Here is a 19,485-nt window from a genome sequence, read left to right as displayed (position 1 = left end):
TGTAGCTCAAACATACTTGTAGTAGGAGGCTTTTCACTGTCTTGATTGTCAAACAGAGAAAGTAGCCTTCAGAGATTGTATGGTGAAAAAAAAAAAGGCTTGTCTTGCTTACAAAAACACTTCTCAGTGCAAAGGAGAATCATTTAGTTGAAACAGACCAGGCTTTATTTTCTGACTTTATGATCTTGTGAGCTGCTCGATCAAATTAGTATTTACACCCATACAGACATGGAAATTAAGATTTTCTTTTGGTAATTCCTGGCACAAAATTCCGATGGGACTTTTGTCATATTACCAAGTAAAAAAGGTTCCTAAACCACATTTTCCAGCTAATACCTGTCCTATATGTTTCCCATGTGATTGTATCACATGATTGTCACATGTTCACCAAGGAATCACATGGGATTTTCCATACTAAGCAAAACTAAATGAAACTGAACATTGGATGTTTATTTTTTTAAAAACAATGTGAGAGTTGTTTGTCTTCATGTAGCTAATGAGTGGGGATTGTGCTGGGATCAATTTGTCAAACTACCATTATCAAGATAAAGAAAAAAAACCTTCATGCTTATAAACCAACATAGACAGTAAATCCAAAATGTTCGATGAATAAAAATGCAGAAGCACCTGAACTCATATGGCTAAAGATCCATTCCAGGAAAAGGAGCTAAAAGAAAAATGGAGTAGGTTTTTTTTGGGACGAATGAAACTCACCAAAGCCAAACTTATAGCAGTCTAAGTTAATGACACAGCATTTATTTTCTCCCTTTCTGAGGTCATATGTGTCATTAACTAATGAACTCATTACATTCTGATCCAGGACAAAAAACTTGTGATTACGGCTACTGGATGACCTGAATGTTTCTATTGTCAGCCCTTGAGGCTCATGATGATGATTATATCTGTTGGAAATCAAGTTAATGCGGACCAAATTAATCCCTTGTATGTCCCTTTGATGACTTTGCTCATACATCTTTTTCGTTTTTTTGGTGTCTGTCATGTGAGTGACAGACCTGGTCGGTGAATGACCTTGATCAGTTGTCATATGAGTGGAGGAGCAGCTGATCTGTCCATTCTCAATGATCTCATTCAGCCGATGGATGAGCTGTCTATCCCATCATACTTCCTATCACATGAGTGTTGTTGACCACACTGTGGACCTTCACTTTCAGTACAATAATTTAGTGGTGATGGTGGCGATGACGATTGCTGACCAAGCACATTTACTGAAAACAGTGAAGCAGTTCTTATTGGGATGATGTAACATATCTACAGACTGTATTTTTGAGATGCTGCTTTCGAAAAAAGGATCATTCTGAAATGAGCTCATACCTGAAAATTGTTTCAAATTGCCTTTACAGATATAATTAATCATCAGTGTATAGTGCAAGCTCTATGAAATCCCTTAAAACTTAATCTGGAGGCTCGGTTCATCCTCTGCCTCACTGTCTTCTGGCCATCTGTTTGCAGGCTCTGTGAGTTTCTGTCTTGTCAGCAGAGTCTGTTCCTAGCAAAGACATTAGTGGATTAACAGTCTCTCACACAAGGTGTCACATTATTCAAGGGTGTGGACATGCTGTTTCCAAAAAGAAGAAAAATGCTGTCTCATGGGACGCTGAGAAAGAGAAATAAACCGTTGAAGAAATAATAGTCCAATGTGGCAAGACACACGGTGTAGTAAGTATATGTTCAGAAGTTTAGTCTTGTGTATTCGCAGCCTTGAGCTTACAGATAAATAGCATACGATTAAAAAGAGAAGAGTTAGAATTAGTGTTTTAGAAAAACCCTCTTACAGCTCTATTCCCAGCAGACATTTGCATATAAAACCCACATAAGGTCTTTACATCTTGCAAAGTCACTTTTCATGTGGTTCAGCAGCCAAGTATGAAAAACACCGTGTCACTAGAAAGTCAATGCACCACTGACTCACCTCACTACATAAACTGTAGAGACTTTAGATGAGAATATATCTATTTGAAATACACTTTATTCCCTGCTCAATGTTAATTCACAAGATTTGTTAACACAGACAGTATCATAGGTAAAACTGATGTTAGAGTCATACCTTTCAAATAAACTAAAACCCTCCAACTGCAGCTGATTTCATCTTTGATGTTCATAACTGATGGAATAAAATCACCATGGAAGTGTTTTTATTTAGTTTGTTTTTGCGTGGGCACTGTATTTGGCTTCCTCTGCACCTGACAAACAGGAAGGTGTGTGTGTTGTTTGTGTGTTTGTATGTGTGTGTGTGTGTGTGTTTACCACAGGATGTAAGATCATAGTTGATCTTTCCACGAAGTACAGCACACCCACTGTAGCCCCCCCCCCCCATGACTTTTCAACTCTATAAATAGTTTTCCTCTCTGTTTCCACGTGTTTGCGTGTCTCTATTGTGTGTCTTAGTGTGTATCTCCAGAATGCCCACACAGAGAGAGAGAGAGAGAGAGAGAGAGAGAGAGAGAGAGAGAGAGAGAGAGAGAGGTGAAGGATAGGACAGTTTTGACTTGGCTCTGAGCAAAGGGGGCTGAAAGCCATCTGGACAGTTATGTTGTCATTAGCAGCTCACTTGTATCAGATATCAAAGAAGTGAAGCGCTGTACTGATGTAGGCTTACTGTTTACAATCTGTTACCACTAGACTGTTTCATGCCATGTTCCGGTGTTTAATGTGAACTCATAACTGCACTAAAAGGTATTTAGCATTTATAGAAATCTGAGTGTTTCGGTGACTTTTTTTAAATAAGTCTAAGTTAAGTTTTATCCAAATAACTTTTAAATGTTTGCTGTAAATAATTTCGTTTTAATTGACTTCAAAGTGTGTATAACATAATGCAGACCCAATATAGAATCTGTGAAAAATGAAGAAGTGGTGAAAGTCAGTTTGGCCACAACAGTTGTCAATCTTACTCAGATCCTATAGTAAAAGTGCAAATACTACATTGTGAAAATACTGTGTGTATCCTTGAAGACACTTTCTTCATAAAATGTATACAAAATCCTGATTTATACCACTCGTCAAAACATTCACATGGTATCTTTAAGAAAACATAATATAAGGGGCTGAGGATACTTTAGAAAATATCATTTTGTTAAGGATGTGAATGGGAAAGCCATAAACATAATAAATCTATCTTGGAAATGAATGTGCAGATCTGAACAATGCATAAGGATGTACAAGGTCTGGACGCAGAGTCGTGGGAAGGGAAAGGGTCTGATGAAACGCTTGTTCCTGAGTGGAAACGAGTGTTAGCCTAAGTAACCCTTAAGGCCTTGGTTTGTGGCCTTGGCTGGAGTCCATATGAGGAAACAGCGTTACAATGGCCTCACACACATTCAAACACACACACACACACACACACACACACACACACACACACACACACACACACACACACACACTGAAGGGGGCTGGGGAGAGAGAAAGCTCTTGAGAAAACAGAAGTTACTAATTAGGTAAAATTGTCCCACAGCAGTAAGATGTCTGGCAGAATTCTTCCTCTCCCTGTCCCCCTCATCTGGCTCCCTCCAGATGTTTGACTTCCTGATGCATTGACTTTGGTTTTAGCACTGTTTCATGTTCTGTGGACGCAGCAGGATATATTGTGGCTAATCATTACTGAGGATGAATAACGAGCACAGCTGTAACACCAAAGAGTAAGAAGGAAGACGCTGCAGACAAACAGGAAAAATATGTTAAACACGAGACATGCTTTACAGGTTACGTGTTTTAATAGATTTTAACGGCCTACATCTGTATATAGAATATCTTGGAATATGACTAGGAAGTCTGTAGGAGATAAAATGAAAATGATATTCAATTTCCCTGTATGCTCTTTAAATCAAGACGTCCTGAATAGGCAAACAACCACTATTGACATTTAGCCTCTGTTTTGAAGAATTAAATCATGTATGCAGCCTTTAAGTGTATATATAAGAACCTTTTCAGGTTCTAATTTTACGATGAATAAGCAGGAAACATAAAAAGCGAGCCTGAGAAAGAGGTTGCCGCCATGTTGCGGAGTTCAAGCATGGCATTAGCTCATGTTAGCTTTATACGGCTAGAGAAATGAGCTAGCGGCAGTAGTCATTTTCAAATGTGAATCACACTTTTTGGAGTGAAAAAAAGACCCTGTGTGTCAGATATTTCTGTCAATTTTGAGTGATCGAGTCTGTCACCATTATTATGGTGAACTGCACATGTGCCAGCTGGAATGGATGGTGTAGCAACAAGGGGGCTGTGTGTGGGCTTAATACAGCAAAGGACTATCTCTATTGACTATTTTAGGGGGGAAAGATAACACTTATATGGCTTGTAACTCACTAAAACACATAAAGGGATCATGCATGTCAGTTAAGCGGACATGTAGCCCGTCCAGATCTCCAAAATGTCGCTGTGTCGGTCACTGATTCACTGCAACGTGGGCAGAAAATTTCAGTCTGGCAGCACAAGAGTGGACGGCATTCTCCTTTGTGCTTTTAATGGGAAACAGGGAGAATCGTAAAAAGGAAACACACATTTCCTGTAGGACTGGTGTGTGACGTACACAAGTGTGTGATGCACTCCTTAACAGGCAGGAATGTGACATCAGCAGCAGGATCCCGCATGAAGGAGACGCCCCAGCCAACACAAACACAGCCAGAAAAAACATCTGGCCAAGGAACAGCGGAACAGTTACAGAGGAAGGGAAGGATGTCCCCTCTTTTGGCTCCTCCTTTTCCATGCCACCCACTTGGCTTTACCTCACATTCCCGTCTTCAAAGATGTTACAGACCACAGCAGTAATGAGGATTTTTACTTTTTTCCCTCGTAAATGTGAGTCAATTTCACAAAGTAAGCAATCCTCAAAGGGAACATGATTACTTCAACGCCTCTTTTTAAGGAACTTAAAAAAGGGTTAAAAAGCAGTGTTGAAATGTGAGCATCACACACACTTACGCATACTTACTCACACATAGAAGACACACAAACTCAACATCATTTCGCTTTTGGCAGATTTTATTTCACCAAGTTAGTCATCATTAAAGTAGTCTTAAGAAAAACCAACACACGTAAGTGGAGTGTGATAAAGGATAGTGGGGATCTAGATACAAACACGTACAGATCTTTATGATGATTTGCTGCTGCTGCTGTTTTAAGCCACCATTCAAGAGAGGCAGACATGGATTTATAAGACCGATCCGAGTCATGACTTTTAAATTTAATTAAAATGTATTTCCTTGACAGGGACGATACAATTTAACATAGCTCCATTGGGGCTTTTACATGTACAGTGTAATTAAAATATACAGCTTTCTATTTAATAAAACCCCAATACACAACAAATATTTAAATACAAAAAAATATATGTACCACAAAACACCAATACATAAATACCAGTACACCTTGGTAAGTTACTGTACACTTTGCTTAAAATGTAAACTACTCTGTTTGCTTTTAGCCAGCTCTTGTAAAGAACTTCATATCTGGAATGAATTTGATTTCAGTTGGTGTTGTTGACAGCTGTTTATGGAGAATTTAGTTCTACAATGTGATATTTTCCAATTGCCATTTACAATATCCCGACTGTCATGTCTTTGGATATATCTGGAAAAGACGCTCTGGGGCAAGACTGTTAATACATTTGAAAACTAATTTGAAAAAAACTCTCCCAAAGCTATATAGATTGTGTCTAATTCATATTATAGCAGATATGGGAAATAGAAATAACAACCCCATGGAACAGAATGACTGATAAAGAAACCCCAAAGTTATAGATTCTTGTTAGATGTTGATGATTTCTTGAGATGAACTTCTGTTTATTGCAGAGACGATACAATTTCTTTATTCTTTTCAGCATAAATGGATTTAGAAGTTTTTTTCACTGTGAGGTACTTCTGGCCTCGACTTTACAGGTGGTACATGTGTAACCTTCCACAGGAAATCATTGGGTGACCTCACCATGTAAACATGATGTCATATGACATGTTAGGGGGATTTGTCATTTTGTAAATGTGCGGAAAGCACGATAAAATAGCTTACAGTTAGCACTACAGTTTAAGTAGGAGGATAATTCCTGTGTAACTTGTTTATTTTCTCTCACTCTCTTACACACACACACACACACACACACACACACACACACACACACACACACACACACACACACACACACACACACACACACACACACAACATCACTAAAGAAAGAATAAGATATTTTTCCATCCTAACTTTTAATTCTGCTAATTATTCATAATAATTTTATGAATAAAAACGTAATCATCATGTTTTAAAGATCCATACATGTCCTGTCATGTCACAGTCTCACTCCCATACGCTGCACAGTAATTTTCCAATGACAAACTGACCTGATGTAGATAAACAGATTTCGAAAGCTGAATTTAAATCTCTCATCAGTAATAATTGATGACACATTCAACTCTGTTAATCAGGATTTTGCAAACTCTTTGCGGGCATGATAATTTGATCGGACTAAAAAGGAAAGAAAGAAAGAGCTGAGAAAGCATATTTCTGAAGTGAGTTGGAATATTGCTGTTGAAGAGGTACAGTAGGTATACTGTTGAGCAAATGATTTAATGCTGAAATTCCTGTACAATATCTAAAGAGCGTATTGATACTGTGTACTGTGGAGGGGATGCAGTATATTTCCAGGATTTATCCCAGAGCCCATTCCAATAACAAATTTCAGATTTTTATTTTTAAGTATCTTTTTGTTTTGACTTCATACACTCTGCTTTAGAAAAGCACAATTGATATAAACATTATCAATAAAGAGGTTAAATTGAATGATAATACATGCTCATGATATCTCCTCTCCATGCTTAAGTCTTCTCTTTGTTGCAAACAAGCTGCTGTTGTTGCTTGATGCATAAAACACATTACTTTCTGCAAATCTGTGCGTTTTTTCCTGGAAAAGGCAACAAATGTCAGAGCTTTCACAAACTGAATATGTGATGCATTGCTAATGCATTACATAGTTCTTTTAAAAAGGGATATTCACGTCACGGATTATGTGAAAGGTTATTAATCCTGTGAAAAACAATTTTCACATGTAGGCCTAACAACAGTTAGTGTGTAGACATGAGCGGAAGTACAAACATTCATTGGATCTCTTGTATTAAAGGATAATTCCATTTTATTGGAAACTGGATCCTACTCTCAATTGGTTGCCCTCTGATACTATCTGCATGATAATATACTCACTTTAAAGGTTGCTGATACTTTCGAGCACAGTGACATTTCTTGATTTTGGACCACATACCGATTAATGCAGTTCTGAGGAACACTAGTGCAGAATTAAAAAGAAGATAATGAGGCAGGCCTGTGAATACATTCAGAAAACAGCAAGCTTCCCTCCTCCATTTGTATCTGCCATCGTGAGCAGATAGCGTCTGTGACTTAGGAAGAGATAACAGTTCATTCCTGTCTTTCATACTGAAACTTTCCATATCCATTTCGTTGTCATTGTTGTTGTGTTTTATGTTCATATGCATACTTTTGTTTATATATTTATATTTATACGTGTACATAGTAGTTCAATGTTTATGCCTCCCTTATTCTACTTTTTGGTCTTGTTTTCTGTTTTATTTGTCTATTTCTGTATATGAACGTTGAGAGCAACGAAAAAAGGAGTCAAATTCCTTGTATGCGTACGCCTACATGGCCAATAAAGCTAATTCTGATCAGATTCTGACTTTCCTCTCTATTTTTCTCTCTAACATGGGCACAAATTCAGCACAAGACACATTTTTTCTTTATCTGCTCGTCTCTCTGTGACGTCAACCTTATCCTGAATAGACAGACATTTCACAGAGATTCTCATAAACACCTCTGAGGCTAGAGGAGTGTGAGAGGAGTGAAGTGAACGTCTCACGTTGCAATTAATGATGTGAAATCAGCAGATTCTGGCCTCAGAGTCACAGTAAGGGAGTCTTGTGATCGCTTGCCGCAGCTCCAGTTTCCAGCGTGCAATGAGGAGGGAAGTTTGACGCCATTAAACTAACTCTCAGTTTCATAGATTAGCTGGCAAGAGAGTCCTGTCTATATACAGTAGGTTGTTTTCTTTTGTATACACGCTAACACACTTAACAAACGACAAAGAACAACCTGGTATTGAGGCTGCATTGCCTCTCTGACTGTGTTCATGGTTAGACTGAGCCTTGCTGCATCATTACATCAGCTGAAAGTATGACAGGGAGCGAGGCCGTATGCGTGTGTCTTTGTTTGTTTGATTTTTGGTGCATTTGTGCCTTATGTGTGTGAGTCAATTTTGTCCATGTGTAAGTGCGTTCATGTCCAAATAAGTGTATATGTGCATGTCCATATCTACTAATTGGTATTCCTTGTGTTATATGCTTGTTTTCTCATAATTCAGCCTTCTCACTCCCCGAGAATGACAAAACAAATGGTTTAATAAAACCAGTTCGACAAGTTTCCAGCTGTGATGCGATACTCTTACTGACATCAACTATTGACATCAAATCTCTCAGTTGATACTCCATACAGATCTAGACAGGTACCAAAAAGACCACAATTTGTATCAAGATCTTTTATTATCTCATGTGCGTCTTTCAAAAAATACAGCAAAATATGTTCCATCTAGAATTTAATTCTAATTTAGGAATAATAATCTGCTTCATTGCAACAAATTTTATTTGATACTTTGAATGTCTAGACATTGTTGTTTTGTTAAATGTCTACTTCCTTACATTTTAATCAGCTAATCCAATAAATATGATGCGATGACCTTGTGTGCCAAGGTCCTACCTAAATAAATGCATAAATATTTAATAATTTCTTTAACAAAGAATGTATACATTACATTACTAAAATGAGAATATAAAGATTTTAACATGTTGGGGTTCCTGTAACACTGTTTACTAAATCAAGTCGCACTGTGTTGTACTGTAACTATTCATTTTTCATGTCGTTCTCAAAGTTTTGAGGATAAATTCATACGCTTTAGACTTAAGATGAGGAACTTACATGGCAGTGGTGTTACTGCTGACGGCTGCAGGGCAACACGAAAAGTTGTTTAGAAGCTCCTCTTTGTAAAGAACAGTTGTGCCACATGAGACATGGCGTTTTTCACATTTTTCTGACATGGAAATGGCTAAATTTAGGATAGACTCAGATCTGTGGTGACTTTTTATGCTTGTCATGCGATGCTAGTAGCACACACCAGATGTTTACAACTGTTTGACAATACACCTTCATCGGGTGAGACGTAAAAAACCTCAGTCTACCTTCATCCATCATGTTCTGACAAAGGTGTCTTGCTTAATGTATACATTCATTCTTGAGGTTTGGCAGGAGGAATTGTGGCACGCTACAGTGGCTTGATAAACAATAGAAAAGTTTCTGGCGTTCCTATTAATGTGGTGCTTACATCTACTCAACAAGCTTCACAAAAAGAGGATAAACAGGCCCTGGAGCCCACACTGAAACCTGAGTTAAGGTATGCGAGTCAGCCCCAGACTGAACACTCGCGGCATGCCCAATTACAAGACTTTATCAAGCATACCTAAGGCTGCCCTGGTCTCAAATTTCTTTCCTATGCATTCTGCTATGTTGAGTTGATCTCGTAGACGCTTTCACTTCAGTTAATGGTCAAGCTACTTGCCAAGACATCAATAGAATAGTAGATGATATAGAAGTCAGGAAAGGAAATTCTAATTAAGTTGATTTTAGCTATAAAAACCAGGGGCAGATCATGCCAGGTGTCTATAAATAAAATAATGTTATCTGCATAGAGTCGGTGTCTAACTTTAAACGTGGCTGAAGAGCTTTACAGTCACGCCAGAGGCTCAAACACAAAGAGTGACAGGTAGAGAGGACAGCCCTGTCTAGGACATCTGGCAACAGTGTTAACCATCAGGGAGGCAAACACCAATGACAGAATTTTATGGTAATACCATTTTTTGGTGGCCAGATGGGATGAAAAGTTCACGGAATATTTAATCATGGGATTTTTATCTTTGTGTACAATATAATTGTTACTTGAGAAACCAACTGCTATGTGTTCAGAGATTATGCACCAAATATTATACACGTGGGAAAAGTGGTAGCATGATGCAATATGTGCCGAGCAAAGTTCAATCATAATTACCAATCTGGTAAAGGAGAAATGCCAATTTTGAAAAATCTATCAATTCCTGATCTCCTTTTAAATGAAAACTACAGCAGAAATGTGTCACTGAGTAACAAAGTGCAAAATATGTTCATTTTCAATAAACTTTATTTCATTTCCCCCCCCCAAATATGTTACATACAAAAGGTGATTGGAATTGAACATTTCCTTGTGTCAAGACCACAACATTTACACAACAATAAATAAAAAAAACACTTATAAATAAAAAATAAATAAACAGGACATTATGTGCCAAAAAATAAAGACTCTTCTGAATTGGCAGATGGCTTTCACAATGTTGGGTTTTTTGAAAACACATGTACGCAATACTTGCATTCCAGGTCACAGTTTTTAGGATACAACTCTGGGTCGAGAAAGCAATGTAAACCGATAAGGATTACAGTACAACAGAGTACAATGTTTTCTTTTTTCAATAGTAGATATTACTGGGATATATACTTATGATGCCAGTTGTTCTAAAAGCTTATACCAGGTAGTGAGAGTGTAGTGCTATTGGATTTACTTCTAAACTTTGCTCAAAGTACATAAGTAAATCCCACCAGTAAAACCCATCTCTCGCATCTTGTTTGTATCCAGCTTGACATTCACAAAGGGTTGTTATTGCACTATACAGACATCCCTCAGAAAGGCACTTTTATCCTCCCCCTCCCCACCCTCATTTTCCCACCAAAAGTTCTGTTTACCAGCACGTGTGGCACACACATTCACCTACTGTATTGTGGATTTAAAATGGAGTCATTTAAAAAACAAAAAGAAAAACGCCTTTTGGTATCTAGTTAAAAACTAATAAAACATAAGTGGTAGTAAAAGGTTTCACTTTCCAGATGAATCCCCCCCCCCAAAAAAAGTGCAAAATTGTGTTGCTCCCATAGCCCCTTCAGAATGCTGTGTACCACATCAGTGAAATTTGTTTCAAAACTTAAAAAAACAAACAAAAAAAACCAAAAAAAAAACCAGACAGTGATGTTGGATCAGAAGAGGCGATAACCTTCTCTGAACTTTAGCACCGCCATCATCAAATAAGGCCAGGAATGTCATTTGTGCATGTGAGGTCAAGATCGTAGTGTGATCCTATAGTTGGCTCAATATTTTTTTTAAAACAAGGGGGAAAAAAATGAATGTGTGCACCATATTCCAAACAGGCCAGAAACCAACCGAAGGTAGGAGGGGTCTCTCTCTCTCTCTCTCTCTCCCCTATCAAACCACAGCTCTTCTCAAAGCAACTCTGCTGTAAGATCACAGTTTGTATGAAAGTCAACGGCATAAATTACCTTGCTGCTAAAACACTTTTGGAAAATGGAGCCTAAAAAGAATTCCAGCTGCAAGATTATTCTTGTTCCGTTGCAAGCAAATAAGACAATTTTAGTGTTTAGATACCTTTGAGAAACCATGCCTGGATTATCGGCTGTCAGGGGAAGCTGAAAGCTGCAGGGCTGGTTGGTGGCTTTGAAAGATCCAGCCATGAAGCAGTGGTTTGGAGTGAGTGGAGTGGGTGAAGGAAGGTAATTGGGGGTTTATTTAGGCATCTGCCTGTGAGGGATCCTCATTTCAGGCCAGGTAGGAGTCTCTTAAATTAGGTATCAATACCATCCAGGTGGATACCTTTGAGGCATAAGCTGGACAGGCACAAACCCTTGAGGCAGAACTTCCTGACTGCTTGATGTTTATCAAGGTCAATCAATCTGAAAATCAGCTGCCTAAGCACCAGTTCAGAAAATAATTTTTGCTCAACTCCTCCGAGAAGCCTTCCATCCGTCAACTGAACAGGCGTCAGCTCGTCCCCGACGCTGCCTTGAGAAATGTTATCAACCAGTCAGGCTGCCTAGGAAGAGGTGTAAACCAGTCAGATCGCCTCTAAGGCATCTGCCCTTCAGGCAGCCTGGGAGGCACTGAGCTGTGCCCTCAGGCATCAGCATGGTGTTGGAGAAGCTGGACCACGTATCGCAGTCGGTGTCTCAGCTCGGAGGTGCAGCCCATCTCATTCAGCATGCTGAGGAGGTACGTGCATGAGACGCGCTCCCTGCTGATGTAGGTGAGCAGATAGGAGTCATCGGATGACTTGCACAGGATGATCTTGGTGTGGTCTGCGTAGAAGTTAACCTGGAAGGGATTAAAAACAAAGCACGAATGTAAGAGGAGAGGTTCACAATCCTATACGAGTCTTACCAGAGTAGGTAAATGGCTTCCCTCGTTACTTGGTTGTGGTTTTTTAATCATCATTATTATCATCATTATAAATAGAATTAATGAGCTTTTTCGAACCTGTAATGTGCCATTGTTGAAGAGCATGACAAGAGCATGGTCCGTCTTCACCCACTGGAGCAGCAGAGGAGGACAACCTGATACTTGATCCTCACAATGCAGATCTCCACCCTGAAGGAGGACAGAAAACATTTGGTTTAGATCACAGGATGTCTAGTTAAATCTTAAGACTGCTTTGAAAATCTAAAAAAGTTTTATCAAACAATTCATTATAAAATGTAAAGCCTACAGTCATTTAGTAGCTGATTAATACCCTAAAACATTATGGCTGCAGTCTTCTAACTTAAAACTAATCGCTTTGCTCATACCTCCATAAGGTTTTGCTCCATGTAGTTGGCCATGAGCTCCACAATTTGTTTCTGGCTGCGAAGCTGCTCAGGTAGAGAGTTGGCAGGGAACGTAAAGTGTTTGTTGTTGGGAAAGCAGTAGTGGACTGTCCTGGTTAGAGGGAAAGTTAAAGGGTTACTGTTTGATCGGAGACAAATATTTGAAATTAAAGCAAAGTTGCATTTAATGACCCCAATAAAAACATTTTGAGTCTCTTGGCTAAGTCTAGTCATAATGTAGTCAAGTGGGTTAAAGCACAAGTGTTTACATGACTCCTTAAGTAAATACTGAAGCTCTTATGGTACTTACTTGCGTTGGTCACAGAGACTGAGACGTGTTCCCTCATTGAAGAGCACGCCGATGCTTTGGTTAGAGAGCTGGTAGCCAAAACCATATTTGTTTGAGTAGTCTACCCATTTAGTCACCCACAGGAAGGACTGGGGCCTGGACAAACAGGGAGGGTTTCTAGTGGCTGGAGAGAGAAGAGATAAAATTGTTAGTGACTATGGAACAATTTCACAGCATAATAATAACTTATCAGGGTAAATAAAAGGACACACAACGAACGGCTATATTTCCGAAGTCTATACGTCAGCATTTTAGAAAAAAAAAAAAAAAAATAAAAAAAAGATGCTACACATGTTATGAAAGTTATAAGCTTAAAAGGCGCTTCAGGCTACACGAGTCAGCAGATATATAGAGGATGTGAGGAAATGGCTGAGGCTCAGAAAAGATCTGGCAGATTAAACTTGAATGATCTGCATCATGTGTAATTTAAGGAAGCCGAAAGTAAGAGATGGTCCATGTTTGAGGAAGCAGCATTTTTTGGCATACCCTGTTGGGGCTTTGTAGCCTAATATCAGATGCAAAGGTTTGAAAATGCTATCAGCTTTTCCATTTATCGTCAAGCTGATTTGCCAAACATAAGTAATATGATTATTATGATTATGATTATGCTGTAAGGGCAAAAGTCCTACCTGCAGGCATGGTAGCCAGGCAGCCGTTGAGAACTTTCAAGGCCGATTCAGACACGGCTGCAGGGGTCAGGGCGTCCTCGCATGCTGGAGAGAAAAGGTACTTTTTAAACATGGATCAGAAAAATCTTTAGGTATTAAAAATGCAATGAAATACAAACAGTATATTCACTGAAAGAAAGGTATTTGGGGTGGGGGGGGGCCTACGTTCTGTGCTGCTGGCTGTGGTGCCCTTGAAGGAACGAGAGATTGACTTCCTGGATTCCTCCTCAGCAGGAGTGGGTTCCAGAGGCACAGAGCCGACCACCTGACTGATGGGAGAGGGCACCTGAGTAGCAAAAAAAAAGAAAAAAAAAGATGTCATTTAATACATTTGATGACAGCAAAACAAAACAAAACAGATAGAAAGAGCAGAGGACGGAAAAAGTGATGTGTCAATAAAAAGGTTACCACAGAGTTTAAAAAAAAAAAATGAGACAGTCTGAACACGTTCAAGTAGTGCTTGCGGGTCTAAAAATAAAAAAAGCGGTCAAAATGTTTTCCTATATTCTGCTACAGCTTTAACTTTTGTGGCAATCTCTTGCATCTTACTGTTACTGCACTGAAGCGGAACTATTTTTAGTAACAATTTACTCGTGTGGTTTTGAAGTGTGCTGCAAGTTTGATGTGTACTTTCTGATGTCACGTTAACAGGTTGTTGTTTTTTAAGTTATATGGTGGCCATTGGTTTGTAAGCATGTTAAGTTTTTCCTGCAAACACATGTATTTGAAATAAATACATTTATAAAAATAAATAAAAAAGGTAAACAAGGTTCTTTTGGTGACTACTTTAAATCAGCATATGTTTCTTGACTGCAACCTGGTTTCTCAGCACAGGCCCATCATCAATGGATTTCCTATTGGGCAACTAGACCGGTCTGATTAGGGATTGGCCAGCTGAGCTTCCTGCTGTTGTGGCATTTAGTCTCTTTTTTTTTTTTTTTTTTTTTTTTTTAAAAAAGGGCCTGTCTTTTTAATAGATTTATAATTAAAAAGCTCATTCATTGTTCAAATAATATAGGTAAGTCTAAGCTTGTTATCAAAGCTGGGTTTTGCAATGCTATTCTGATAAAAATAAAATAAAACTGCCCCTCATAATTTAAGACAATTCCGACAATTTCCATTGCAGTGCCATTTAAAAGAAAGCTTTACCATCTTAACAAAAAGGCTGCAAATATGTTCAGCTTACTTCAGACACTGAATGCAAGGCAATTATCTGCCTTGAAAACATGCAATTCTTTACTACTTCTGGGACTTTATTAGTACCTGATCCTACCCTTTTCTTGTTGAAAATAAAAAAAAGGCCAACATTTTTTCCATGTAGACTGTAAAAATATGTACCTCATTAGGGCCCACTGTCTTGTTGCTGATCTGCCTGCTGATGGAACATTTAACGATGCCAGACACCAGCTTGGAAATGTCTTTGTCATCTTTTTCCTCACATGGGATCTTCTCCACTGCAAACACAAGATATTTTGCATTGTAGTCACAACAAATAGGTCGTTTTAACGCCTACAGCACTGCTTTGACAGGCTTGAAAGAAACAAGGACCTGTCTACAAGCCAGTTTCTCAGTTTAAACACTAGTTCTCGTTAGACAAAACCAGACTGCCGAGGTGACAGGTGTGCCATAGTTACATAGTTGTCCTTCACAAATGTAACCAACAGATAACTTGCAAAAGAGATGATATAGTCTTCTGTTGCATCAGTCACTTGACTGCTGTGCTGCTGCTGCTTACCTTTTGCTTTCTTCTTGCCAAAGAAGCTCTTTGCCATTTTAGTGAAGAATTTCTTGGCTGGGCTGGGGGGGTGGAGCTCTGGCACCATCACACAGCTGCTGGGGGGAAGCTTATCAGGGGTGAAACCCTGGAGGAGGAGGAAGAAAAAATGGACAGGATGATGAGGATGATGTAAAAAGGACAACATGATGACACTTCAAGAGCTGACTGATTTTCTGTTCTAGTTTCAAGCTCTATTGTCCCGACTCCCGAAAAAAGCTTCATGATCTTTAGCTAATGGCAAAAGTGTCCATAAGTGAATGAAAGCATCAAATCTCATCATTGTTTCTTTAAACTGACTAACAAATGACTTTTGCATACTTTGGTGAAGAATTCGTGGTTGAGGATTTGATCCAGGGCCAGTCTGTCACTGGGGTTTTTCTGCAGGATGCCTGAGATGAGTTTCTGTGCAGCGGGGGAGAGCGAGGATGGCAAGTTGTACCGAACTTCCTTTATACACTTGTAGGTCTCCTTCAGGTCAAGAGTCTCAAATGGAGGGTTGCCGCACATCAGTGTGTACCTGAATGGGAAAGAGCAAGGCAACCATTGTCAACTCAAGATAGAAAACGGTGATTCAGACTTAAAAAAAAAAAAAAAAAAAAAAAAACTCCCTCTTTCATCCCACACTGACTGAGATGAAGCTAAGATAAAACCAAACATGTTCATGAAAAAAACAAAAAACAGAAAATATCATTGTACACATGACTAGACATAGCAAATAACTCACATGACGCATCCGAGGGACCAAACGTCAGACTCTGTGCCGTGGCCCTGTCTGTTGAGCACCTCAGGGGCCAAGTAGTTGGGAGTCCCACAGATTGTTCTGAGAAAAACAAGTACAGGATATATTTAATGCTTCAAAGGGCCTTCTTCTCTGTAGATGCATCATGCAGACAAGGAAGTAGTGGTTGAGGCATTTTTTTTTCTGCAGCATTCATTCCACAGGAAGGTGTCAAACTGGTATTGAAACTGTGCTCTAAGCGCTACATTCAACTGCCACTTGGAAACCGGTTTAGTTGGGTACTTACTGGGGGGGAAGTTGCGATACAAGGAATGTACTTGGTAACTGACGTAATGTATTTAGGTCAATGTGCAAGCCTAGAAAACAGCTAACACTGTAATGTTCCGGTTATGTTCATGTACAGCAGCTAGTCATGGAGTAGCAAAGCTTTTTCAAAACTCAAAATCGGGTATAACTTATCCCAAAAAGTATCACCCTCTTCAACCCTCGGCTAGAAAAATCCCAAAATATTTGAAATAGGGGGGGTTAAGTAGTTAAAAATGCGTACTTTTTCCTCTGCTCGACCGTCTCCAGCTTGGCGGCGAGGCCAAAGTCTCCCAGCCGTAGCTCCATGTTCTCGTTGACAAAGAAGTTGCCTGAAAGAGACAAAAACAGTCGTCCAGTCAGCATTCCACAGATAACATGTGCGGGCCCACAAAGTCACAGCAGATTCCTGGGATGCTTGTCGTGTGCGTACATCCACCGCGTTTCGGTCAAACTCTCACATACCTAGTTTGAGGTCTCTGTGCAGGATCCCTCTGCTGTGGATGTACTTGAGGCCGGATATGATCTGCCTGAGGTAATATCGCACTTCTGGCTCTGTGAGCGTGTGTCTCGCCTTCCAAATGTGTGCCAGGGACTGCAGGGACAAAGCAATGAGTGAACTGTCAACCCCGCATCCATCAGTGGGACTGTACAACACTGCTACCACATACAGTAGATCACACACACACAGCAGCATAGAAGTTAGATGCTGTGACTCTTCATCAATAATGATTAGGCTGTTAGCTTTGTGTAGTTTATCTCGAGTTAAATAAAAACTATGTATATATAGTCTCTACTGTGCCATAGAGGAGAGTTACAAAGCAAGCTGCATATGAGCAAGCAAAAAACACATACAAGCTGTGCAGACTGTTTCTGGAAATTTCTGAAGTCTCACCTTGCGACTGCAGAGCTCGAGGAAGATGTAGATGTTTTCTTGGTCTTCAAAGTGATGGGAGAATTTCACCACATGCTTGTGCGACAGGGTTTTGTGGAGCTCGATCTCATTCGTGATCTGTTCAGATTAGACAAGCTGTCAGTTTTATGTGCACATTTCAATCCTCAATTACTGAATTCTTGTTATGCATGGGCCTCTCGGCAAGATCAAAACAAGCTCGATCCTATACCTTGTCCCTTTGGTGTGGTTTGGACACCCTGCTCTGTGGAATCACCTTCACGGCATACATTTTGTTGCTGGAGAGGTCCGTCATCTCGTAGCATCGAGCAAAGCCACCCTTAGGGGAGACAAACAGGAGGATCAGTTAAGAAAGCAGCAGGTTGAAAACCTGCATAGGCCATAAATAATCTGCCTCAATGACACGTCTTTGATCCGAGGATCAATAGCTGTGCTGCAATCAAAATGATTTAGCCAACGAAAGGTTGGTGTGGAGGCAAAGGTAATACATTAGAGAGGAAATAACCGATCCTTGATTCAATTTATTCAGATAAATCATTTCATAATCAAGATAATACATTGACAAGCATCTTTTGTAGCCTAGTGTGTTATAATACGTTTCTAAAAAAAAAACTGATTAACCAACCCCTAATGTGGTGTGTACTGCTGTGTATTCACGCACATGTATAGATGCAATCAAGAGTACATATGCTTGAGGACATGAGGGTTGAGGCAGACAGAGCTGCTGCATTCATTAACCGTGGAATTGAAGGAGACGTTTCCAGCTCTGCGGCAGGCAGCGGAAGAAAAGAAAAGAAATAATAAAAAAAAGACTTGGCTGGCAGCCCGACGCAGAGTATCGATGAGCAGCAACATGTTGGTACAGCCGCTCCATTCATACATCGCACATACATGTGGTGTCCAACATCATTACAGCGGCGATATTGTAAATAGAGGAGCCATGGCATTGTCGGGTAGACAGATCATTGGGGTAACATTCGTCTGAAATGTCATTAAAATGTGAGGATTGTTGTGAATAATAATCCTTTCTCGACTTTTATAAGAAAGGTGCTGCCAATCATGTGTGCGCTCCGGAGCTGGGCACACCTTGCGCCTGATTCATTCAGTAATGACGCGCACAGCAGGGGGAGATTGGTCACATCCACCACGAGGTCATATTCCCGCATTAGTGTCACGCCTGGAAAATGGCTAATAATTCATATTAAATAATAGACAGCCTCCGTATGGACCTCAAACAGCGATTCGTAAAAAAAAAAAAAAAAAATATTAAAAATTTTTAAAAAATCAAAAAAAAAAATCAAAACCGGTTTTACGCCTCAGATGACGTTGAATCGAGACATGTAAACTTAAAACCTCCATACCTTTCCCAAAAGCTTCCCTTTGCTGTAGGATCTTCCCGTTTTGGAGTCCGTCACCACCTGGGCCAGCTCCGGCTTGGTTTGTTCGGGTTTATTCCTGCTGGTCTTCACCGGGGCTGAGGACTGTTGGGGTCCACGCTCCGGAGCAGGTTTAAATAAATCCGCATTCATGGCGTGGCACGAAATACGCGGCGCCGCGGGGAAACAACCGGTATCCATCAAACCCAGCGGTGTAAAGAATTAGTGTGTGTGTGTGTGTATGTGTGTGTGTGTGTGTGTGTGTGTGTATATATATAAATATATAAATATAAATATATCCCTTTTCGCTTATTCTCTCAGTGGTTGGTCTGGTGCGTAATGGTGCGTCCGCCTCGTCCAACTCTATCCATCTGGCGTGTCTGGGCACTACAGACTATATAGGCGAGCGGCGACGTCACGGAGCTGGGAGCTGGGGGCGGGGGGAGTGGTGCACTGGTGGAGAAAGTCCAGACCAGTGGCTCAGACAAAATCTCAATTATTTAAACCCCCCAACATTTTCAGAAAAATATGAATGAAACAATTCAGGAAAAAAAAAACATTCGATTTAGCTCGCTTTGATGTCTCTCATGTGGCTGCTGTAATGACACGCTGTAACCCG

The 19,485-nt window shown here is 39.9% G+C and overlaps 1 protein-coding gene across 1 annotated transcript; it reads right to left on the bottom strand.

The window, feature by feature from the left end:
• Positions 1–10,254: 10,254 nt before the first annotated feature.
• Positions 10,255–19,129, bottom strand: plk3 (polo-like kinase 3 (Drosophila)). Its single transcript, XM_054626659.1, has 15 exons — positions 18,852–19,129; positions 17,702–17,809; positions 17,473–17,589; positions 17,043–17,172; positions 16,822–16,909; positions 16,260–16,355; positions 15,854–16,052; positions 15,494–15,620; positions 15,097–15,212; positions 13,924–14,044; positions 13,720–13,803; positions 13,052–13,214; positions 12,724–12,853; positions 12,416–12,526; positions 10,255–12,253 (listed from the first exon to the last, which is right to left on the bottom strand). The coding sequence occupies exons 1-15, from the start codon at positions 19,065–19,067 to the stop codon at positions 12,056–12,058; spliced, it is 2,004 nt and encodes a 667-aa protein (XP_054482634.1). The 5' UTR covers positions 19,068–19,129; the 3' UTR covers positions 10,255–12,055.
• Positions 19,130–19,485: the final 356 nt, after the last annotated feature.

The sequence above is a fragment of the Anoplopoma fimbria genome, chromosome 3, assembly GCF_027596085.1.
Source record: "Anoplopoma fimbria isolate UVic2021 breed Golden Eagle Sablefish chromosome 3, Afim_UVic_2022, whole genome shotgun sequence".
Lineage (NCBI taxonomy): Eukaryota > Metazoa > Chordata > Actinopteri > Perciformes > Anoplopomatidae > Anoplopoma > Anoplopoma fimbria.
This window is presented reverse-complemented; position numbering and strand designations above follow the sequence as displayed.

Coding starts and splice junctions, on each gene's coding strand:
- plk3 (XM_054626659.1), bottom strand. CDS start 19,067: ATGGATACCGGTTGTTTCCCCGCGGCGCCGCGTATTTCGTGCCACGCC. Junction 13,804..13,923: donor CACAGCCAGCAGCACAGAAC/GTAGGCCCCCCC, acceptor TTTTCTCTCCAG/CATGCGAGGACGCCCTGACC. Junction 12,254..12,415: donor TCAACAATGGCACATTACAG/GTTCGAAAAAGC, acceptor AATCCCTTCCAG/GTTAACTTCTACGCAGACCA.